Here is a 25836-nt window from a genome sequence, read left to right as displayed (position 1 = left end):
TGGGGCTGAAGCCAGGGCCCTCCCCACAAGCCAGGAGCAGCATGGGGCTGATGCCAGCATACATGCCCCAAAGCCAGAAGCGGTGCGGGGCTGAAGCCAGCAACCCTCCCCACCCCACCCCCCAAATAGAAGCAAAACCATGCCTATGCCCAAAGGTCCCCCCATGGCCCAGAGACCCATGTCCCCTCCCTCCCCCCCCGCTGGGCCCTGGAAATTTTAGAGCATGTGAGGGGGGCCTCAGCAAGGAAAAGGTTGAGAACCCCTGGACTAAAGCACTAAAAGAAATAAGACAGCACAAGAGACCAAAAGCTGAGCAACTAAGATGGGAAGAAATTTGCACAGACTGTTTAAAAGGCTTTGCCTTTTCGTTTACATCTATTTAATACCAACACCTGGGAGAGAGGAAGTCATCATTAAATTCTACAACCTCACCTCTTCAATTAAGGATGAGAAGGATACATATGCACAACTGAAACCTACATGTATTACAGTGAGGCTATGAATGACTGGCAATTGAATGACAAAACTTTTGTCTTTCAGAGGTGTTACTCCTCCCGCCCCCCACCACAAGACAAAAAAGTTTTGCCGCAGCAAGTGCCAGCGTGAACAGCGCATTGTCGGCAGGAGCGCTTTCCTGTTGACAATGAAAAATGCCGCTCATTGGGGGTAGAAGTTTTTGTCAGCAGGAGAGCCGACAAACAGCAGCTACACTGCGTGACTTTTAGCAGCACGGCTGCGCCAACACAACCGTGTCGCTAAAAGCTTTGCAGTGTAGACATAGCCTAAATCCAGGAAAAGACCACACATTCATTTGTATTAGAGCAGTGAGTAGGGCTGCCAACTGAACTAGGTCTCCCATTGTGCTAGGCACTGTACAAACAAAAACAAAGACAAGCCCTTGCTCAGAGAGCTCACAACCTAGGAAATATTACCAAATGCAAAAGACAGATGAAGCAAACAAATGGGAGTACAGCACAAGGATGAAGTAACAGGAGAACAAGTATATTTTGCATAAGCAACAGCCTCAGCTCTCCACCTTCTTTGCAGATGATGATGATGTTCTGTATGTACCATGGAAGAATTTGAAAGATTTGGTGGCTTTACAGATTTTGACAGGGAATTCTTCCCCCCACGTGTCATGGGAGTTCACATTCCTGATATTTCTAGTGTAGAAACAAGCAACTAGAGCCTTTCAATCCTTCTTCCATCGTAAGAAGGAAAGGCCATATATCAGCTTTGTTTTGTTTTGAAATCCCTTACAAGTCACCTTTAATTCAGCAGAAGTGCTGGAGTTCAGCTCCTAGTAGAGAAAGTGCTGAAACTTAAAGACAGACAAAATTAAACACATTCCTGAAGTTACTAAATCCAGGCCAAAAAAGGGACAATCCATACAGTTAATTTAGACTAAAAATGCCACCCATCTTGTGACACAGTCTATTGCTTTAAGAAAAATTTAGTTCTTAGATTTCTAGTTGTCAAGTTTTGAAGTAAGAAAACAAATCAGAAGTCAAATCTTTAGTAAAAGACTTTGCTCAGCATTATGAAGTATCTCCTACATTTGCGCTCAAAAAAATCCTCCACAGAAGTACTGAACATCTTAAAAGCATTATCCTGAAATGCCTTGCCAGGCTCTTTAAAAGTGCACACTCACACTTTAAGATGTGCCACAACTGAACCAGCTGGGCTCTTTCAGGATAAACAAGATCTCCATGCAACTACTACTCCTGGGGGAATTCTGCGCCACTGCACATAATTTACATCTCCCTCAGATTTTTTTGCTTCCCTGTAGAAAAATAACTTTCTGATGAGGAAGCAAAAGGAAGCCACAAGAGCAGTCATGCGACCCTCCTGAACAGTATGTTTCGGGTGCCCAGTGCAGCTGGCAGAAAGATAAATCACTGTGAGGTAGGGAGCAGGACTGGGGAAGACCCGGCTGGCGGCTCCTACCCTGCACCAGGCTCAGCTGCTTGTCCTGGCTGGGCTGAGGAGGACGGGACTTCCTCTTCCCCTGCACGGCAACCAGGGCTGGATCAGATTCACCCCCACATTTCTCCTCCAGCTGTAGGAAGCTCTGCAAACTCCCCCTGCCCATACTTCCCACAGCCATCACTCCTCAGCTGCAGGAGGAGGGATCACTGTACAGGGAGCTACTCCCACATTTGCCCAACCTCTGTGCATCCAGGCCCCCTCATACCTAGACCCTCCTGCCACCCGAACCCAGATCCGCGCCCCAAACAGCTGCACCTGGATCCCCACCCCACTGAGCCTCACTCCCCCAGCATCTGGACCCCATCACTGAGCCCCCCACACCAGAACCCCCTGCTGAGCTCTAACCCCCTTGTACCCAGACAGAACCTCCTGCCGAGTCCCAACTACCTTCACGTGGACCTCCCATAAGAGTCCCATTACTATTGCACCCAGAACCCCCCTACAAGCTCCTGTACATCCAGATCCCATGCACCCTAATCCCTCACTGAGCTGCCCACACCCAGATTGCCCCACACAGAACCTTCTCGACCCACATCTGGATCCCCCCACAGTAACCCCTCCACACTTGGATCTTGCCTTGCTGATTCTGCTTGCCCACACCTGGTGTGCCTGGCACAGAGAGGCAGGGTGCTGGGGTGCTCCTGGGGCAAGCCCAGTCATTGCACTGTGTCAGGGTTCGGTGCAGTCTCACCGCTGAATCTGTCCTGGGGGGGAAAGCTACACAGTGATCTTCCACCCCTGTGCAGCCAGTGGCCTGTGCTCCCCAGTGCCATGATGGAGCCTCCACAGTTATTTGACAAATAAAATTTGCAGAATTTTGCAAATTTTAAAATATCGTGTGCAGAATTTTTATTTTTTGGCACCCAATGTTCTAGGGAGTAAACTACCCAGCTGGCTCAGAACTCGACTTTCACATAAGGGAACTGAACTAGAAGGCAGTGGCTACTTTTACAAATTATCAAAGATCTTCCTCTATAGTGCAACATTAATGCTTCTTGATGAAAATCTATTTCCTTGCTCCATGCCATACCCCAGTTTTGAACAGAGGACAAATAAGTGGGGCATGTGACAATACACAGTGTTGTAACTGCTCTATTAAAATATTTAAAAGTAGAGCTGGTCAGGATGTTTTGAAAATTAAACATTTCCTTTTCCTTATCCATTTCCAAAGAGAACAAGCAATCTTATTACAAGGCTTCTATTTACAGGGCTTCCTGTCCTTCCCTACAGCTTTTTCACCTTAGTGAGCCATGTATTCTTTTCTCTTGATGAATTGGTTCTAATAAGACCCAATTTGTCTGACTATAGGGCTCAAATTTGGATGGTACATAGCAGTACAGTATATTGGCTCCTTTCTAAAGATACCTTCTTGCTCTCTAGAATCTCAGCTTTAAAAGAAAGTAAGTTGTAGTTGCAAAGAAAACCTTGATAACATTTCCAAGGTGTAACTGATGCTATGAGGAAAAAATAACATATAACAAATGGAAGAAAGGGGAAGCTGATAGTAAAGAATACATTTCAGAAGTTAGGAATTGTAAAAAATTGATAAGGGAAGCAAAGGGACACAAGGAAAAATCTATGACCAGCAGAGTTAAGGAAAATAAGGAGGTTTTTTTTAAAATATAGTATGAATACTAACAATGGTATTTGTCCATTGAAGTATCAATAATAATAATGAAAAGGCAGAAGTGTTCAATTCGTATTTCTGTTGTGTATTTAGAGAAAAAGCAGAGGATACAGTCTGATCATATGGTGATAACACTCCTTCCATTCTACCAGTAGCTCTGGAGGATTTAAACAGAAACTACAAAAGTCAGACATTTTTAAATCAGCAAGTTCAGATAACTTGCACCCAGAGTTTTTAAAGAGCTGGCTGAGATGATTGCTAAACCATTAATGTTGATTTTAAATAAGCCTTAGAGCACAGGGGAAGTTCCTGAAGACTGGAAAAAAAAATCTAATATTGTGCCAGTTTTTAAAATGGGTAAACGGAAAGACCTGGGTAATTATAACCCTGTCAGGACTACAATGATTCTCAAAGGGGAAGATAATGAAGTGGCTGATAGTAATATTTAATAAAAAGAATTAAAGGAGGGTAATGTAATTAATGCAAATCAACATGGGTGTATGGAAAATAGATCCTGTCAAACTAACTTGATATCTTTTTTTTGAGATTACAAGTTTGGTTGATAAAAAACTATTAATGTCGACGTAACATATTTAGACTTCTATGAAGCATTTGACTTGGCACTGCACAGATTTTTGATTAAAAACTAGAACAATATAAAATTAATATGGCATACATTAAATAGATTAAATCCTGGCTAATTGATATGTCTAAAATGTAACTGTAAATGGAGAATAGTCATTGAGAAGGTGTATTTCCAGTGGAATCCTTCAGCGATCAGTTCTTGGCCCTATGCTATTTAACATTTCTATCAATGACCTAGAAGAAAACATAAAATCATCATGGATACAGTTTGCAGATGACACAAACACTGAGGGAGTGGTAAATAAGGAAGAAGATAGGTCACTGATTCAGAGCGATCTGAATTGCTTGGTAAACTAGGAGCAAGCAAACAATATGCATTTTAATATGGCTAAAATAAATGTATACATCTAGGAACAAAGAACGTAGGTGATACTTAAAGGATGGATGACTCTATCCCGGGAATCAAGGACTCTAAAAAAAGATTTCAGGATTGTTGTGGCAAGTAATCATTTGAACATGAGCTCTCAGTGTGAGCTGTGGCCAACAAAGCTAACGTAATCCTGGAATACATAAGGAAATCTCAAGTAGGAGTGGAGAGGTTATTTTACTTCTGTATTTGGTACTGGTAAAACACTGCTGGAATACTGCGTCCAGTTCTGGTGCCCACAATACAAGAGGGATATTGATTAATTGGAGGGGATTCACAGAAAAGCCAAGAAAATGATTGGAGGATTAGAAAACATGCTTATACTGATAGACTCAAAAACCACAATCTATTCAGATTGACAAAGAGAAGATTAAGGAGTGACTTGATTATAGACTATAAGTGTCTACATGGGGAACAAATATTTAATAATGGACTCTTCAATCTAGCAGAGAAAGGTATAACATGATCCAATGGCTAGATATTGAAGCTAAATGAATTCAGACTGGAAATAAGGTGTCTTTTTCAACCACAAGAATAATTAACTATTGGTACAATTTACCCAGAGTTGGAGTGGATTCTCCATCACTAACCATTTTTAAATGAAAATTGTGTGTTTTTCTAAAAGATATGCTCTAAGACTTATTTTGGGGAAATTCTATGGAATGTGTTATATAGGAGGTCAGACTAGATGATCATAATAATCCTCTTCTGGCCTTGCAATCTATAAATTTATGTCTGCCTGAGTTTGCAAAGATCCTGAAACAAGAACTCTGAGAGGTATAAACTGCCAAATTCATTTCAGTGGGTGTTAGCTCAAATGCCTATGATGATAATTTAAAATGACAACATTAACTATTTCACTCCATATCAAAGTATAGAACAAAGAAAAAATATATTATGAAAGTCTATACAATCTACTGTGAGTGAAAGTTCATTTTGGCACTACAAGTGGGTTGGGTTTAGGAGATTACCACCACATTTTTCCTCAATCAAAAAGCCAAATCCATTGAGATGAGCACAACCCAAAGAGCATACGTGAACATATTTTGAACATCTGCACAATTCTGAGAATAGCAGCTGAGTTTAGTATCTCAAGTGGGCAGAGCATGGAAGAGTGCCACTGTATTTTCTTTTTCAATTTGACCCCTGGTGGTCTGATCTCCAGAGTGAGTCAGCAAAACAGATCTATACCTCCATATGGGATCCTAAAGGCTAATATACTATCCCTCACAAAGGGCTATAACTATTACCATTATATATAATAATCATTAGTGATTTTACTTAATTACATCTTATTTCCTTCAAATGGCAGCCTCTATACTAGTTTTCAAGATTTAACTATTTGGAAAATATGAAAAGGTAGTAACAAGCTTTTTTAACTAGAGGAACTCAAATAAGTATTGGGCAAGTTTTCAAATCAGGGTATTCTTTTGAGTGTTCTATTATTCATCAACCAAATAATTTTCTTCCAACTTTGCAGATAACTTCTCTATAGCCTTCAGAGTAAATCTCATAATTTTTGGACAAATCAGTGTCCATATCCAAAGTTGTAAGGGGGCTAGAAATAGGGCTCACAGTGAAACTTATCTGAAATCTTAACTACAGAGCCTACGCATAGCTCCACAGTAAGGTAAGTGTATAGGGCCTGATCCAAAGCCCACTGAAGTCAATTGGAGTCTTTCCACTGACTTCAATGGGGTTTGTACCAGGCTCTGCTCTACATTATTTTCCATTGATTTCAATGGCAGCAGGATGCAATTTAGTGGGGCAGGATGGAGGGGGGTGTTCATCATTTTAATTTTTTTTTAAAAGAATACTTATGAAGTAATAAAGGACCATGTAATAGCTGCACTTTACATGGTGTCGACTTGTTACAAGACCAATTTTCATTTTAAACTGTTGTGCTCTCTACAAGAATATCTCATCCAAGAGTTTAACATAAATTACACAACAATTAATTGAGCCCCATGCTGGTTTCCATCAACTACTTGCAACCCCCTCACTGGTATTATACTTTATTTCTTGTGACAGGGTGGACTAAGGCAGGGGTTCTGACCCCTCAGAAGGTTGTGAGGTTATTACGGGGTGATTGCGAGCTGTCAGCCTCCACTTCCAAACCCCACTTCAGAATTTGTAATAGTGTTAAATATAAAAAATGTGTTTTTAATTTATAAGGGGGAGGGCACACTCAGAGGCTTGCTGTGTGAAAGGGGTCACCAATACAAAAGTTTGAGAAGCACCGGACTAGGGCAAGAGGCCCCTGCTGGAGGCCTTAGAGTCCTACCACATCCCGTCCCAGAAAATAGAAAGAGAGAACTCCTGCAAGTGGCCTAGAATGGCTGTAGGAAAGCAGCCAATCAGAAAGACTGCAGGAAGTAGCCACTCAGGGCCCTAAAAACTGCAGAGCTAGAGACAGTGAGTTGCCACCTGAAGCTGGAGGAATAAGGACTGTGTTCCTAGATGGCTGAAGGAGCATCAGGACCATGGAGAGATCAGTTGATGGCAGGGACCAGGGGAGCAAGAGGGAGCTCCTGGCTGGCCGCTGGGACTGAAGACAGAAGAACAGCTGGGGCCAGAAAGACCCAGAAAGCATGAAGAGTCTCCAGGAAGGAAGCCCCGCAGTACAGCCCCATACCACAGTCAAGGGACTCCTTGAAGACTAGTCAAGAAGGGGCTGTGGGACTGAGGAGGAAGGCTGCAGGGTATGGCGTCATACCAGGACCGGGATTATTTAAAGATTGAGCCCATGAAGGGCCACAGAGAGATCAATGGAGGGTTACTGGGATAGGCCCCTGGTGGGCTGCATACCCCAGAAAGGGTACGGTTGGTTTCACATACAGACTCAGCGTGCATGACTCAGCCAGAGGTCCGAGTCATTGAAAACGTGCTTGAGAAACCACTGACAGAGTTCACCGCAGACTAAGTGCAGGCACATACAATCAGCCAGGGGACACTCACGGTGGGTGCCACCCCATCATACTCCCAAAGATCTAGATATTTCAGAACATATATTTTAAATGCCATAGTTGCTCCTTCTCCAGCTGAAACAGAATATAAGATACCAATATTTTCCAAATTTAGAAATAATTTCTTTTCAGGCTTCCAAGCATAGTTTGTCAGTGAAAAACAGAAGTACTACAGTATTTTTTAAAATTAGTTCAAAATCTTTTTAAGATAACAAACATCTTATAACCACAGCAAGAAAAAAGCATCAACATACAAACACTCACATAAAGACAAAGAAAAATGAAGTAAAATAAAAATACACTAAATAATAATGGTAGAATTGTGTTTTAAATTATTTAGGGAAGAAAATCAATAAGTCAGTGGGTCTTCAACTCTAAATAGCACTACTTTAATTATAAATCAAGACAAAGCTCTTCAGAACAATGAAGGGGGAGGGAACACAAATATGTCTAAACAATTGTTTTCAAAAAAGTGCAATGATAAATAAACAGTGTTAATTCTTTTCTCTCTCAGGTAATTTATTACAACCATTGTAGCCAATGGATACCAGGTTGACATGGGCATCCAAACAAATCACTCAGTCCTAAATATACAAGTTAAACTTACATTTCATAATTTACCTTATAATAGCAGACAGTAAGTATGCAGAAATCTTAATGCTATCGGTTTGCAGACCTACAAATTCATCAAGAACTGAAGAAGTAACCCAATATTGCCAATCCCAATCCTTTTAAAAACATACATCAGGTTACCAAAGACCATGTGGGTGGCTTAAAAATCATCAGAGTTTTTAAAATATATTTTTGGGTTTCTTTATTTACCTTCTTGGTTTGGGGTTTCCTTACCTCCGGCACAAGTGTGTCATTTTTTCGAAGCTTCTCTGCAACTGAGAGCATTAGAACCTTAACTTTATTTTTTAAATGAAAGCTGAGATTCTAAGGTATTCACATGACTCCAGGAACTGGATATACACTCACAAGACTCAGACTAAATACTGGAGACTGTCCAATATTTTATATTGAAAATTCCTGCCTGCTAGTTATAAAGGCAGATTATTAATGGGAAAGATATTGAGAGGGAGGGTCTCCCTAGAGAGGAGGACAAAATACTGCATCCAGCAAGCGTCAGAGGCACACAACTCAGAACAGAGTGTTTTTCTACCCTGGCACAATGCAGAAAGACTCAGGACTTGCACTTTCTTCAGCCTCACCTGCAAAGGCAGTAAAATAGTAAACACTTGTCAATTTAAAAGTCATTTAAGTAGCTTACAGAGATGTTTATAGTATTCCTATTTCTCCTTGCACCTGGGCTAGGGGAAGGAAAACCCCTCTTTATGGCAGGGACCCTCCCCCAATCTTCCTGTGACTTCTATTTAGAATCCTTACTTTAATGAGCCTCTAGGTTAACTTCTTCCCCTACACGTTACCAAACCTTCCAGAAAAAATTAACCCTGGGATAAGAATGTGAAATTTTTGGGAGAACAATGGTCATTGTTTTTAGTTTGTTTTTTTGTTGAGGGCGCAGGCATGCCTGTCTTTTAAAACTAAAAGCATTTACTCCTGGAGGAATTCTGCACCAAAAAAAATTAAATTTCTGTGCACAATATTTTAAAACTCTACAAAATCCTGCATATGTTATTTGTCAAAATAACATAATATAATCACTCCAGTTTCAATTATTTTGGTAATTTATTTCAAAATACCTGTCAACAAGTGTGTCAACAATGCAGTTAACAGCAAAAAAGATTCCTGCAGAAGTAGAGAGCTAAAGAAACCCATCCGACAACCCAGTTCCAAGTTGGGGGGTACTGAAGGGGGCTTTGTGGGGCCCCCAGAGCCCCGATACCTGCAGGCCCTTCCCCGCAGAGCCCAGCTGCGGACACCAACAGAGCCCAGACACCTGCACCCCTCTCCCCCAAGAGCCCAGCCATGGGGCACCCTCTAGTCCAGACATCTGCACCTCCAGAGCCTTTACTCCCCTGAGCTTCTTTACTGTACTCTCGGGGAATGTGGTGTGGTGCAGCCCTACCCTTTTTCACCCTTTGCCATAGCTGGGTCTCCCGGGCCCTCCCCTGTCCCTGGGAGAACGAGGATCAAGCTGGGCAGCCAGAGCGTGTAGCCTCTATCCCCGCCGGGCTGGGTGCTCAGCTCACCGTGAGCTGGGCTCTGCAGAGTCCAGTGTCCCTACTGGTGGCCAGCAGCACTGCAGCCCCAATTCTGCAGGGGAAACATGGAATTCTGCGCAAACTCTGCATTGCACAGTAGCACAGAATTCCCCCAGGAATATACATTGCTTCAATAAGAAATGCTATCAGCTGTGGCAGTATATCAGAGATAGGGATGAATGATCTCATTTACATAAAGTAAAAAGCAACCAAAATTTTTACCCAAATCTTCAAACCATAACTGAAGTTTGAAAAAAGTTTGTGAACATGAGTGCTGAAACAATACAGAATGAAAATGTACATTTTCTTTTTTAAAAGAATATTAAATCACCTATTAATCAATTAAACTGCATTAAATTACAGTACCCAAAAAAGCAGCAACTGTTCTACCTATACTATTTGTTTTGGATGGTAGGACTCGACATTTAAGGACCAGTCATCCCCTTCGAACTATGAATGGGCAAACACAGAATTAGGAGGAGAATGTGCCAGATATCGTCTAAACTTCAGTGTATTAGTGGTAAGACACTGTGATCCAAATCAATGCATGCTTTTTACATTCATTATAAAAATGTAGCATGGTGATGCAACTTTTTGTCAATCCTGGAGACCAAAAGGGTCGTGTTAAAATAATTTAACGTAAGAATTAATGTTTTCAGCCACATGCTACTTGTACTAAATCTATGATTTACACTTCCCTTGGTTAAAGTCTTTGTGAACTTTAACACCTGCAAAGAAAATTAGCAATAAGACATGTACATGTACAGAATTTTTAATTATAACAATTGTAAAATGTCACTGAGTGCAGAAAGTTACCATTAAATATTTAGCCTTACTTCTCTCAAACTAGAGAAACATTTTTAGCTATTAAAATGGTTTGATTTAAATCTATAAATAATTACAGGTTTGGTCTAATAGAAGTAATAACATTAGCTGACAATTATTACAGCGTTAAGAAAAAAAATTTAAAACAGCTTTTTTAAACTCTTGGCACAATTAATGGACTTGGTAAGACTGCTCCCTGAATGGTCTTGGGAGCCAAAAAATTTCTTCTGAAACAGGGCTGCATAGCCAGCCTGAAGTTGGCACAGAAAGTTATCTCTACAGCTGTCAAGACCTGGGATAGATCAATCTTCAGTGTATCCAAGGTCTGTTCCGTCTACTCAATGTATGTTAGTTGCTCAGAGAGGTCAGCAAGAGTGTACCCTGAGCAGCTGAGAACTTATACAGAGAGGGTAGAATACAGATGTCATTTAAAAGTTCCCCAAAATTACTCATTAAAAATAAAATTATCCACAACAACACTGTATGTCAGAAAAAGAAGCTGTTCTCTCTGGGACCAAGTGTGGAGGCTGGAAATAGAGATGTACAAAACATAAATATTCAGAGTGTTTTGGGACCTATACTGAAAGTGAAATGATCTCCCCTGAACAGCAAAGCAACTACAATGATTGCAGGTCACGTCTCAAATGGAGAAAGTGACAGTTTTGAAACAAAAAGAGTGGAATTCTTCTTCAGTTTGGAATGAAAATAATTATACCTCATCATAATCATATTGGCAGACATATGGAAATGAATAACCTAGGCTCTGGTCCTACTCATATTGAAACAAACAGTTTTGCCATTTATTTTAATGGCAGCAAGAGCAGGACCCTAATCAGTGAGTATAAACTAATAACAAACAAGCGCTACACAAAGTTCATGTTGCATGAACAACAACATCATAAACATTTGCTTGGGACAAAAAAAAAAAAAAAATCAGAAGTGCATGAGGCATGGACCAGAGTCACAAGACATGGCTTCCTATTGCCCTTTCACTCCAGGTGATCAACTGCAGCTTCTTACCGCAAGTGAATTCATACAATTTCTATTCCCCTTTGAAGGGAAATATAAATAAAAATACTGCTCTGGCCATTTATTTTGTTATTAAAAAGGTATGTAAATATACATCAAAACTGGGATAACTATCTGTTTGCTGGAAACCTTATTATGCTGAGGATGGCATTTTCAGATTTGAACATTTCTGATCTAAATAATAAAAAAAGGTTTTTTCAGCCAATTCTTCAGCTCCTTTCCAAAGCAACAGAATCAAATTCTTAGGCTATAGGAGATGCTTGCAATGCAGCTGTGAAAGACATACTGACAAACAGGAAACAAAACATAAATGCATCTTCTCCTTTCCTTGAGCAACAAGACATTTATGAGAGTCTGGGTAGTGAGGAATGACTATATGGAGGGGCTTACATTTTGTTTACATTTGTACTACTTGTAGTGCTGTGCACATGGAGAAATTGGAGAAGTCTGCTTCCTCTGTATAACTGTATATATTAAATAAGTGTCTACCTCATCTAGGGTTTAGGATTGGGGCTCATTTGAATAGTTAGCATAAACTGAAATAAATAACCAATTGACATAATACTTAAGATGTTATAACATCCAAAGCTTTTAGATATATACACAAACAACAGGTCACTGGAAAAGAGAAATGTTCCTTATCTCCTGACTTCAAGAAGTGGAATATCACCAAACAAAAGGAAAAATTGGCTACACAAACTTAGGAAACAATGCATTTACTGTAAAAATATGAATGACAGAATTTTTACCAGTGAATGCCCTGAAAGAGAAAAATGAAAGCGATGGAGGACAGAGGGAGCTATTGGTTTACTGTAGTTTTTAGGAAAAAACTCGAGGTAAAATAATCAGAGATTGTATATTCTCTATGTTATGAAGTGAATATTTCAATATGAAGTGAAATTATGCATGATTGTCAGGCTGGAAGAATTTGTACGGAAATGCAAAATACGCTACTGAGATAAGCAAATATCGGATTAGCTTGTAAAGAATTTTTTGAAAAGGCAGGCAAAAACATGGATGTTACAAATAGTAAAATACTGTAGCAATAAAATTCTTAAGATGTATTTCTTTGGTCTCCCCTACCATCTAAAATGAAGTTTTCTAGTTAAAGGGAAGAAGTCTTTAATCAAGCTGTGGTATGAATTATACACACAATTTTACACATACACTTGCTTCTTGATGTGTCTGTCACATGGGTTTTAAAATTACATTGCTAATATGCCAGCACTGCAGAGTCTCTGCATCCTGCTGTGCTGGTGCTCTATGTAATTTCCAGTCACATACTTAACCCTTTAATAAAAATACAGTCCCCATGATCCAGTCCTACTAAATAAGTGAATACATGGTATAGAATATTCTGGTGCATTATAGGACCTGACACTGAGTTGCTGAGCTCCTCAACTCTCTTTAAAGTCATTGAAAGAAGAGGATATTCAGTACCTCACCAGAAGCGATTAGCACTTTAGAAAAATCAGGCTCTAAAAACAACAATGGAGTTATTTTCAAGTTCACAAGTCTCATCAATGGAAGCACACAGTATGCACAATCATATATAATTGCAAGATAGACACAATCAGGAAGAAAATATATATCTTGAAGTTATCAGTCCAATCAGCTCAAAGATAAAATGTCTTTAAGGCTGGCACTATAAAAATCTATTTTTTGAAATTCCTTCATACTGCAATATTAGAGAGTCTACAATGAACACCTAATCTTGTGGTATTAGAATAAAAACTTAAAATGTGTCTCTCTTTTATCAGTTTAAAAGAATTTCCTTTTGTGTTGTCTCGATTAATAATTTAGGCAACAAAGAAGGAGTATTCATTTGAACAGAAAATAACAAAAGGGAACATAGTGTCATTTACTATACCACAGAGATTACATTCTTATTCAGAACTCATATTGCTTGACGTACGTATGGACTACTGAAATTATAAATTTGTTATAGCCGTGTTTTGGCAGCAGTATTTACTCTATACAAGAGCACCATACAGATAGATGCCTAAAAACTGTAACAGGTATTAATGGTTTGACATTATCTGTCATTATTCATAATTTCACAAGGAAACATTCGTTTTTGACCCATGAAGTCTTAATATTACCAATTTCGCTGAAAATGTTCATTTCAACTCATTTCTAATTGACAAGACTGACCTGATATTTTGGCATCAAAAACACAAACATAATCAATGTTTATGTCTGCACTAAATGATACCAAAGTGACTTTTTAAAAAGACTGAAAAATTCCACCACAGTAGACTTATGGTTAAGGCTGCGAGTCTGTCATGGAGGTCACAGAAGTCACAAATTCAGCGGCTGTGGCTGACCCCAGGGCCACCCAAGCCGCTGGCCCCGGGGTCAGCTGTACTGGATGCTGCTTGGGCTGCCCCTGGAAACACCAGAGCAGTCTTCCCAGGAGTGGGCCTGGGACCAGCCACACCAGCCACTAGTCAGGTGACCCTGGACAGCTCACCCCAGGGAGCACCCGAGCAGCAGTCCCAGGGTCAGTTGCACCAGCCACTACTGTTGCTTGGAACAGCAGGTGCCTGGGGGCAGTCACCCCTCATCACCAGTGCTGGGGCTAGCTGTCAGTCCCCTGTGCCCTCCTAAATAGCGGTGTCCTGGAGCCCCCTAGAGCAGCAGCTTCCCAGGGCCCCAGGAGTTGCTAAATTTTAGTGGGGGTATTTATACAGTAAACGTCATGGATAGTTCATGGGCCATGAATTTTTGTTTATAGCCCGAGACCTGTCCATGACTTTTACTAAAAATACCCATGACAAAAACATAGCCTTACTTATGGTAAGATTGGAGCAAGAGTGTAATTATAATAGATTAGGGTAGATAAATTACCAGCAATGTCTTATTCTTGCTAACACTTGTTGACACTGACCCTATGAGACAAAATGTTCCCATTAAAAATAAATAGCTTTTTGATTTTAAACCCACTCTAAGAGAAGATTATATACTGTGCCAGATTTTCAAGAGCTCAGCACCCAGTAGCTTCCATTGTTCTTTTTAAAAGATGCATAAAGAAGATTATCACCATGCTTTGCCTATCTTCAGCCAACTGTTAACCTTGTGCCTCTTGCCTTCTTAGGCCTGGTCTACACTAGGGCAGGGATCAATCTAAGTAACGCAACTTCAGCTACGTGAATAACATAGCTGAAGTCAATGTACTAAGATCTACGCACCGAAGGTCTTCACTGCGCCTCTCGCTCTGGTGGAGTCGACGGGAGAGCGCTCAGCGGTCAATTTATCGCGTCTAGACTAGACTAGACGCGACGCGATAAATCGACCTCGGCTGGATTAATCGCTGCCCATCGATCCTGTGGTTAATGTAGACAAGCCCTTAGTGTTTGACACTCTGATGTTATTCTTTTAACATCATTTTTTGTATAGAATTTTAGGGGTTTTTTGGTTTGGGTTTTTTTAAGAAAACGAAAAAATAAAGTCCATCCTGTTCAACTGTAACTAAATCCTACTTAAGTCACCATAAGAATTTGAATCCACAACCTTCAAAAACACATCACAGAGCCCCACTACTTGAGCTAAAGGTACCAGAGCAAATAGCAGTAGTAGGTTGTTAGCCTTTTTTATGCACTAGCCATTAGAAAGGAACATGACACACACTTTGCCAGTAGGTTACAAAACTATTTGTCAGACAGTAGTAAAATGCTGGAAATCAAAATTCGTGGGTTCTATCCTTGATTCTGGGAAGGGAAGGTGATCTAATGGTTAGACCATTGGGCTGAGAGTTAGGAGTTTTGGCTGCTGTTTGTAAATGATGCTCTGCATTTGCACAATGCTCATTCATCTAAGTTTCAAAGCACCTCTGAATATGGAAATGGAGGAGTAACCTCGTTTTACAGACAGCATAAACAAGCACATAAATTTGGCATATTCATTTTGAGAGTCAGTGTGGCTAAGTCTTGGGTCTAACGCTAGGAGGAGAAGTAACTATGTTCTGTAGCTAAGGATGCCTAATCTTTCTGTTTTCAGTTGCTTGTAACTTTCACAAAATGTAACTGTCTGGACTAAAATGGCTCATGATTGCTCTGTGCTTCCTGATGAACTGTTAATGTTTCAGCTAAACCTATCTGATTGTTGCTGAGAGTGAGGCAGGTTAAAAACTGTTATATTTCATTTACCAATATTAAAAAAAAAAAAAAAAGTTTAGAAAAAAAAATTTCTAGTAATCTCAGAGTTTAGAGCAGGACCTTAAAATTTGGTAGGAAGATAGCCCTGAGATTGGAGAGGGGCCTTCCACAGGACAGTGAAAATCTGTTCAGATATGGTTAAGTTATAAACCATTCAGAGGGGTGAGGAGGGGAGATCACCATTTGCACATACTCAGTAGAACTTTTTAGACACGTGCTCTTAATTTTTGGAACATTACAGCTGCATTAAGCAAACTCCAAACTCCACAGAATTACAACTTCAATTTGGGGAGAGTAACTGCAGGAGCATCAGCTTCATCTCCCAATTCAACATACCATTTGGCCTAGGGAAAAGTGCATTCGTATGGAAGCCAGGAGACCAGTCCCTGCACCAGACCCCCGGGGCTACTAGAGATCTTTTAAATAAAATAAATAAATAAATAAAATAAATAAAAGTGGTAGGGGAAAAAAATAATGTTGGCAAAAACGTCTGGTTTTAACCAGCCCTACTCTCAGCAACAATTGCACGTTTTTTCCCCTCAAACATTCAAAAAAAAAAAAAAAAAAAGTTCATCAGGTTGCAGAGACTTGGCATGAAAAATTTCAGGCCAGACAAGTTAAAGTTTGTCAAAGTTGTAAGCAACTGAAAACAGAATGAATTAACTACAGAACATAGTTACTACTCCATCTGTAAGGCATCGCTGATAAGCCCTGATCATTAACTGCACCAGTTCTAATCAGACTCATCAGATTCAGATTCCTTATGACAACACATCTGAGTTCTCTCTCTCTCTCTCTCTCACACACACACACACACACACAGAGCTGGCATCCCTCGGCACCAATAAATGCATGGTCTTGGCCTAATCACTAATAAAACAAACTAGTATTTAATGAATGAAAGTACAGAGACTTTACCCCATTTTCAAGCAGAAACAGATGAATGTCGACACTGATGAAAAATCCACACCCCTAAGCGAGATAGTTATGCCGGCCTAACCTCCCCCCCGGTTAACGGGAGATCTTCTCCTGTCAACATAGCTACCGCCTCTCAGGGAGGTAGATTAACAACACTGACAGATGCAGTTAAGCTTTCCCGTCGGCCTAGCAACATCTTCACTTATGTGTTACAGTGGCACAACTGCATTAGTATAGCTGCGCCAATGCAGGGTTTTAAGTGTAAACCTGCCCTTAATTGCTGAAATGCTCAGATCAGTACAAAACTTTCTACTCTGAGTATTTTGGTTTAACCCATTTTTGTCACAAAGAAAAAAAGAGAAAAGGAACCAAAAAACCTTGGCCTGGGCAGGAGAACATTTCATTTTAAGGGGTTAACCGAAACAAAAATAATAAGTGAAACATACAGGCAGAAAACTATTAAATTTATGGTACTTTCCCCACTTTTGTTTAGGAAATAACTGATATGCGAAGAGGACAAGATGCTTCTCAAACACCTCCTCATAAAACTTCAAAGAAATAACAGCAATGAGGAGTTTATGTTCTTTATCATTGAGATGGTTATGACATAAATTTTATCAATTTTTTCATAATTTAGAAATCTTACATTAACAAACATACAGCATCAAGGAGGAATAATACTCCTTGGGTTATGTTAGATATTCAGCTGTTTCAGATGAAAAGCAGTCAGTTTTCAGGGACAACTGAATACTCCTCATCAGAGAGTCTGCTACAGGGACCAATTCTACCATTATAACTCAATAATCAGTCCCATAGATTTCAAGGGGAACACTCCAGTAAAGAGGTACTACCAAGTGTGCGTTTGGGTTTCTCTCCCCCAACCCCCTTCCCTTTCCGCTCTGAAAAGAAGGGCAAAGGAGCTCAGCTCCCCAAGAAATCACTGTTCTTTTCCTGCATGGATGGGGGGAAGTCAGAGAGAGAAGGCCAGACATATACATTTTTCACAAGACAGAAGAAGGGAGACAGAGTGGAACCTCCTAGCCTGTAAAGTGCCCAACAACTGAGCCTGCTCCACTACCTTCTCCATCCCCTCTCTTTCCTCCCCTGCTATGAATAACGTAGCACGCCAACTTCTTCATCCCTCCCCTGCCTAAAAAAACCCTATGAATGGATGACTGTGCTCCTTCCTAGAAAACATCACTCTGAATCTTGGAAAAGGAAAGGGAGAAGCAAAGGCCACATCGGCTATTGGAGGATCTCTGCCTCTTTCCCTCACAAAGCCAGCTACTGCTGATCATCCATGTGGGACATCACGCAGTACAATGGAACAAGGAGGAACATAAAAGAGACAATGCAGAAAGTACCATGCAATGTGGTACAACTGAGAGATCTGCTTCCTAGTTGCAGCCACTTACATCCCTAAAATCTCAGTATCGCAAAGGAGTGGCCTTCACATTGATCCTCAGTAGAAACAGCATGTCAGTCAGGGAGAATAAATTAACAAAAGCTGTCTACAAATAAAGGTTATAAAAGTTTAAACATTTTTATTTTAACTTCACTGTAAAGACTCAATAGTAAAAAAAAACAACAGATGATATTTAGAACTGAAAAATAGAATCACCTAATCTCTGTTAGCTGAAGAACAAGTGAGCTGCCAGCAGCATACCTTTGAATGACTATCTTTGCAAAGAGAATTGTAATACTTCTCTCCATGGTCCAAGCTGCTGTGAGCTCATATGGCTTGTGCTCAAGTATCTCCCAAGGCTTCTAGTCAGCTTCAGAGGACAGTTCAAGGCCACGGGCCTAATCTTCAAAGCAAGTAATAGCTCAAGACGTATCTATGTGAAAGACCAAACTGCCCATGTATGAACTGCCCCCGACAATTGTGCTCCTCTGGAACACCACAGATCACAAAACCCAGGATGAAGCACGTGAAAGCCAGAGAAATAGCATTCTCAACCAAGGCAATAAGGATATAGAACTAACTTTCACAGATTTAGCAAATCATGAACCTGACCATCTTCACCAAGCATGGCAAATCCTTCCACTTCAAAAAAGCCTTCTTGCCCAAGCAAAAATGACACTTGCAGCAATGGCACTTTCTGCCCACAGAAATAGATACAAACCTATGGCACAAACAAACCAACCAAAATATCCAAACCCACATAACAACAAGAAAAAAGTACCCGAGTCAGAGTTTTTAATATAGAAAACATCTGGAGACTCCAAGACTAAAGATTTCACTATTACTCTTTCTTTTACATAGGAAATGCTCAGATACCAAGGTGATGGGGAGCAGCATAAAAAAACCTAAAGCAGAATACAGCAGCTAAAGCAAGTAACAGAGACCGGACGTGTCATAATTCACTGTATGACCTTTGGCATGTCTTTTCTTCCCAAATCAATCCAGCCATAGAAAGGGAATGGTAAAACCTCAATGAAAAACAAGATTACACCCAAGTCCATGTTTCTTTGGAACCTAAATAGCTTGTGGATCTTTGCAAGAAAAGCACTATTTAAGTGAATCAAGAATAAAGGAAAAGGAAAGTACTGAAATGTAAAGTTAGCCATTAAACAGACCAGAGACCTCCATACAATGCTTTTTTGCAGACATAACATAGGCATAATTACCATGCACAATACATTCTGAGTGTTAATGAAAGTGTGATAAAAGCAGCCATGCACATAGCTTCAACTAGATTAATTATCTTCTGAGTATTATTAAAAATCACCTATAGGATCGGCGTTTTGGATTATTAGTTTATTTTACCCTCCTCACTTTAGAAATCCAGTAATCCTGGATTACAATGCAACAATGCCACTTCTCAGAAAAACTTTTTTTGCCTGCCACAGGATTGTGGTACTTTCAGGAGTGGCCCAGGTCCAGGCCAAGCTATCACCTGCACCATTGCCAACTCTCACAATTTTATCATGAGTCTCACAATATTTATTTTTCTTCTTTAAGCCTCAATTGCTGGAGTCAAGAGATGGCCAGAGAATCTTAGTTTTCATTTTAAAAAAATGAAAAGTTTCTAGCTGTCTGGTTGTGCAGAGGAGCCTGACAGTTTGAAGTTAATGTACCCTGAAGGCTCATAAAGCAGAAGGCGAATAAAAAGAATCCAAAATGTATTTGAGGGTTTAGAGTTTTTTTAAATCTCATGATTTTGGGGGAAGACTAATTCATGATTTTTGAACAGCTGGGGTGGCCACACTGCATCTATGTTTAGTTTCCTCCCATATCACGTGATGGAGACTGGGTTACATCAAGGCTTGGTGGGATAGGGACAGCAGAATAGGCAGGTCCTATCCCCTAGCAGAGTCACAGAGAGACAGACACCTTTACCTCCCTACCTGAAGAGAGCAGGGAATACTAGGAAGAGAACAGGGAGTATCCAGAGTACTCCCATTGGGAGACCTGAAAGGGAACAGCAGCAGCAGCTGTTAGATTTCATCAGGTAAGGATAAAGACTGCCTGGGAGGACATGTGAACCCCTAATACAAGTCACCCTGACCCTTGTGAAAGGGTTGTGGAGCTCAAGAGTGCCTGGAACTGACAGGTGACTCAGACCTGTCGAGAAGGTATGGCTAGGAAGAGTTTCTAGTGTAAGTGTTGGGATTAGAACTAGCTGGAAAACTGAATTTCAGTTCTGTATAACAAAAAGCAAGAGTTTTTGAAAATATTTGATCTCAAATGGCAACAAAAACCCAAAACCTTAAAGTTTTCCATGGAACTGAAATCAATATTTAGTCTCGCAAACAAACACTGAAATGTTCCTGCTGTGGGAACATATCACAGTTCTGGACATAAAGTACTGCTCTCCTAGGGAGCCTACCAGCATGAGGAATCCCAACTACATGGCAGCCCACCAGATTGGGGAGCCTCAGCTTACCAAGTACCAAGTGTACTGCTGAGGAGGAGAGGCAGAAAACCTGCCTAGTTTATGTCAGAAACCTACCTGATTACTGCTGGAAGTTTCATCAGAATTGACACATTCTGAGGGAACATGTCAATTTCTACAAATCCATAATTTCCAACAGAAAAATATTCTTTTAGAAAATTTCCAACCAGCTCTAGCTGAGATATATTTTGGGTGCTGGTAAAACTGTTAACCTGGACCCAAGAAGACTTTGTTTTGGAACTTTAATTGTTTGTTGGACAGGAAAATAAACCCCACCCACTCTTAAAGTTCCTCTTTAAAATAATTTACATAACACTTACATGCAATTTTCCAATTCAGCTAGTCTTTATAAAGTGATGCATCTCTTGGAGTACAGCATACAAGGAAAACTGCCAGAGGTTTATAAAGAAAAGCCTAACTAATCCTACTAGACCCCGAATATTTTACAAGCTACATTAACAGGTATAGTTTAATTTACTACTAAAATGGAGATTCTGGTGGTATAGAACATTGCTGTTTAACAGCACACAGCAATGGTACACACCAATTTAGGACAGGAACTGAAAATGCCATATCCACTTCAGACTGCAATAGGAATATATGCAGATAGAATTTCATTAAACAAACACTGGTCAAGATTGGGACCACCTTGTAGTTGCCATGCTTTCTACCTCCCACTTTCCTCCCATTCTGTTAGGAACTACGATACTATAATATTAAACAAAGCATTTTAATATATTGAAAATGTGAAAGCAACAAGAGACATAAATAAAGGGTTTTATTCATTTTAAACATTCTTATATTCACTTTTCTTTAAGACAACTATATACTCATTGTTTAAAAGTCAGACCTACATATTATATGCAAACTGTGAAGAGATTTGAAAAAACAGAAACTGTAAACTGCTGCCACATAGATTTACAGCTTTAAGAGTATGTGACTACCTAAATGAAAATTCAGATGTTCCTCTATTCACCATACTGTAGTTGTAAGGCATACCTTCTGGTTCCCAAAGGGATGGGACAATACTGAAAGTACTTCCATCCTGTTCTCTTGTCCCACTTGGGGAAAAGCATTTGAATGAACAGTTCTGCTCGGAGATGAGAGTAGTACTAGTGTCTTTTTTATAGATATGGTAATAAACATCTCATTTTGGTGTTCACCTGACTACAGCTGGAATGAACTCAACAAGAAAGGAGTGGGAATGTATTTACTACAAGTAAATGAATGAATATATAATCTGTTGTCTGTGAAGCGGGAAATTTACATATCTATCTCCCAATGACTTACAGTGGGAATTATGTGTCTCACTACCATTTGTGCTTTTGAATGACTACAGGGTATGTCTCCACAGCAGCTGAAAGTGTGCTTCCCAACACATCTGTCTACCTGTGCTAACTCCACTCAAGCTAGCGCACTAAAAACAGCAGTGTGGCTGTGGTGGCACAAGCACCCGAATACATACCCAGGATGTCGGGCAAGTTTGTACTAGGGCTAGCCACTGTGACCGCACTATTTTAGTGCGGTAGGTCAAGCCGAGGTAGTGCCTTTGTCTACCAGTGCACAGACACACACTCCCAACTGCTGTAGACATATCCCTAGTTACTTTAATATCTAGCTACACCTGCCAATCTGTTTAGAAACTCAATTTATCAACATGTTGTAGGTAGTGTAAAGATGTTCAGTGTGTAACATGAAAACACCTATTAAATAAAGAGATCTGATTATTATATTATTGTATAAAGTTTCTCAAAACAAAACCTCACTGTTGTAATTTTTTTTGTCTCTGATATTTTCATGGCAATGATTTGTAAACCTGTTAAAACTTTCTAAATAAAATCAGTTAAAAAAGAAACTCAATTTGTTCTATTCTGATGTGATTATAATCAATTTTAATAAACTCAAGTGAAGTGCATTACAGATACAACTCACTTTAACAATATTATAATTCCTGTTCAGCCAACAAGTTAGTGCATAGTCTTCTCTTAGTGAATTTTTCCCCCATCGGAGGAGGGAAGGAGAAAACTCAGTGAGTTTTCACTATCAGAAGAGCTTATTTAAGTCTCCCTTCATCATTTTGGCAATGAGCGAGGATCCCAAGATCTGTGGGTGTCCTGTGCCTCAACATAGCTACGCTCATGGGTTATTCCCACACAATAAGGCTCAGTGAGAAGCCATGCTTCCATTAGCTGTCTAGTCCTCCATCTGGGGGGCATAGAAGTGGTGGGTATAAATACTGCTTGAGCAACACCAACATCCACAGGGTCTAACAGAGATGCTTTATTCTCTCCCTGTGACCTTCCTGACCCTGTTAACTAGGGCCTGGAGAGACCCAACCAGGCCAAGTTCTGCAAAAGGAGTGGGAAAAAACATGCCAGAGAACTAATACCCCAACGGCCCCATTGCCAAAATCCTCTTGTTTGGCAAATATTTATCGCCGAGTGCTGTAGTAAGGTCTTCGACTTCCTTATTTTCATTACATGTGTCTCTTACCAAACAGAAGCGATTAAACTATAACTGTCAAGATTCTACTCAAGTGTCCCTATAGGATGCCTCGTCCCTGCTTTGTGTAGCGTTTGGACAATTATTCCCTAAGGGAACTGACCCTTTGCATGTCAAGGAATAGTCTGACAAATGTGCCACAAACCCTCGCGTTTAAGCCAAAGCGGCTTCTTCACTCAAGGACCAAATCGGTGCAATCAAATGGCTGTCACAGCCGCACGCGGGACTCGTCGCTCTGGTTGGGGCGCAGCACCCAGGGAGGCAGGGTAGCTCCTCACCCGGGGCTGGGGCTGGGGCTGGGGCTGGGGCACGCCGGGCGGCTCTTTCCAACAGGCGACAGAGGGGCAGCCCGCAGGGCGAGCGGGCCAGTCGGCACCACTGAAATGCAGCTAGCTCCGGGGTGGAGCAGGCGGGGGAACGCGGGCCCAGGCACAAAGGGGTGGGGCAGAGCCCGGCCGGCCGCAGGGGGGGGCTCAGGGCCTGCCTACGCCGGCGGGCAAGGACCCAGGCAGCCCTAGCAGGATGCCGGGGCGCGAAGGTCCCGAGCCGCAGGAGGCCGGGCCGGGCAGGGGAGGAAGAACCGGGGTTGCCCAGCTGAGGCGGGGGGGCTCTGTGGGGCACTGGCCCCCCGCAGCCCTGCCCAGGGCCGGGCGGACCTCCTCTCGCTGGTACCTGGCACTGACTCAGCTCCTCAGCCAGGCTCCTGAGCTCTTCCTCCAGCTCCAGGACCCGAGATGCTGCTGCCGCCGCCGCCGCCGCCGGGAGCGGCTCCTTGCGCTTGCTGGAAGCCATGCTCGGGGAGCAGGTCGCCGGTCTGGGCCTAGAGGAGGGGGTTGCACCCCATCTGCCCGCCCGCTCTAGAAAAAAAAGTTACCGTGAACCAACCACATGAAATTAGCCGGCGCTTCCCCACCCCCCTTGACCGTGCGCGGGCGGCGCCAGGAACCGCAGAATGAAGGACGCAGCGCGATGATGACAACGACGTCAGTTTAACGGACAGCAAAAGGGGAAGCGGTGGGGAGAAAGGGTTGGAAGGTCAGCTTCGTTTTCGACGGCGCCAAGGTTCGGAACGCGCATGCGTGGTCTTTTCGCGCCGTTGGCTTCGCCCTCCGCGCCGAGCCGGTGGCTGAGTGGGCGCTGCGTCGCGGCGGGGGCGGGCCTGGCTGTTGGGGGCCAGAGTGACGGGGCCCTGCTGGCCCACCGCTAGAGCCCGCCCTGTTGCTTCATCATTGGAAGTGGTGGGACCGGAGCCGGCAATGGGCTGGATCCAGTTTCCCGCCGGAGCTGGGGCTTCGGGCCGTATCAGGCTGCAGCTGGTCTTGGCGCAACCGAGAGCCGCTGGCTATGGCGTGGAGGAGCCAGGGTGCTGGGCGCCCACGCTTACGCCTAGGCTTGACTTCGGCATGAGGGGCTGGGTGACAGCCCTCAGCCACTGTTGAAGTCAAGGGTAGGGTTACCATATCTGAACTTTCAAAAAAGAGGACACTTCCCGGGGGGTGGGGGGAGGGCAGCGTATTTGCAGCAGTGTCTACCCACTCGCGTTGTGTGAAGGTGTTGTTGCACTGTTCTGCATGCTGTGCGCTACATGTCGCCTATACTGAGTATATATTAGGCTGACCGGATCACAACAGTAAAATAGTGTGACACAGTAGGGGTGCTGTCGGCCCCGCCCACAGTCCTCCCATGCTCCACCCCCACTCTGCCCCAGGTCCCACCCCCTCCCCGCTTGGCCCCGCCTCCGCACCCCTCTTCATTCTCTGCCTTGCCGCTGGCTGGCTGCATCCCCCCTCAGCCCCCCACCCACGGTTCACCTCCTGCCACAAACCCCCATAGCACCGCGAGAACCCCCGCCTGCTGCTGGCTCACCACTTGCCTCCTCACCCCCGCCCGCCGCTGGCTCCCTCACCGCTTGCCGCTTCAACCCCCGCTGCCTGCCACTGGCCTTTTCACCCCTCCCCACCCACCTCCTCACCCTCCTTGCCCGCCACGTGCCTCCTCACCCCCCCAGCCAGCCATTGGCTCCCTCGCCGCTCATCTCCTCACCCTCCCGCCAACGGCTGGCTCCTTCCCCGTTCATCTCTTCACTGCCCAGCACTGCCTTGCCGCTCACCTCTTCACCCTCTCCACCTGCCGCTTGCCTCCTCACCCCCTCCAGCCCCTGCTGGCTCACCGCTCGTCTCTTCACCCTGCCCCGCTCGCCTACTCATCCTTCATGCCTCCTAGGATCGAGCAGCCGGGGGATCTCCACGTGCTGCGCCCGCCACAAGCACGAGCTCCGTGGCTCCCATTGGCTGGGAAAAGCGCCAGTGGGAGCTGCTAGAGCGGCGGAGCAGGGCTTGCAGGGGCCGGCAGAGCGCAGAGAGCTCTCCGCCCCAGCGCACCGCATTCTCCCCCCTCCCTCCCAGCTGTGCGAAACAGAAGTTTTGCGGCACAAGCACTGGGAGCTAAGGAGAAAAATAATAATGACAAAATCCTGGACATTTTTTAGATATTTAAAAATGCCTCCCGGACGGCGATTTAAGAACCAAAAAACCGGACATGTTCAGGAAAATACGGACGTATGGTAACCCTAGTCAATGGGTGACACAGCTAGAGTTCCATTAACGCGCACACACACGTGTCTGCCTGTCTCCAGTTTTTCACCAAGGGGGGAGGGGAATGGCAAATGGATACCTGCGTTTTGCATAAAATCATGAATTGTTGCCGTGATTGCACAGCGTGTGTAAATGCAGCCATGTAAATAGATA

General features: G+C 42.6%; 1 protein-coding gene and 1 long non-coding RNA gene across 6 annotated transcripts in view; one reads left to right on the top strand and one right to left on the bottom strand.

Annotated features, from left to right (window-relative positions):
* CNTLN (centlein) overlaps positions 1-24190 on the bottom strand; it is a 283198-nt gene extending 259008 nt beyond the window's left edge. For 3 of the 5 annotated variants that reach the window (XM_038402595.2, XM_043515178.1, XM_043515179.1), the window contains exon 1: positions 23762-24190. In XM_038402595.2, coding sequence (XP_038258523.1) covers positions 23762-23881 — 120 coding nt within the window. In that variant the 5' untranslated portion in view covers positions 23882-24190. The remainder of the gene's footprint in view (positions 1-23761) is intronic. The other 2 variants (XM_038402593.2, XM_043515180.1) reach the window with 1 other exon arrangement.
* LOC122460401 overlaps positions 24061-25836 on the top strand; it is a 34514-nt gene continuing 32738 nt past the window's right edge. Inside the window, exon 1 of the long non-coding RNA XR_006281681.1 lies at positions 24061-24124. This is a non-coding gene — a long non-coding RNA (uncharacterized LOC122460401). The remainder of the gene's footprint in view (positions 24125-25836) is intronic.

This window comes from Dermochelys coriacea, chromosome 5 (assembly GCF_009764565.3).
Source record: "Dermochelys coriacea isolate rDerCor1 chromosome 5, rDerCor1.pri.v4, whole genome shotgun sequence".
Lineage (NCBI taxonomy): Eukaryota > Metazoa > Chordata > Testudines > Dermochelyidae > Dermochelys > Dermochelys coriacea.
The sequence above is the reverse complement of the archived record's forward strand: the minus strand, read 5'-3'. Positions and strand labels throughout refer to the sequence as shown.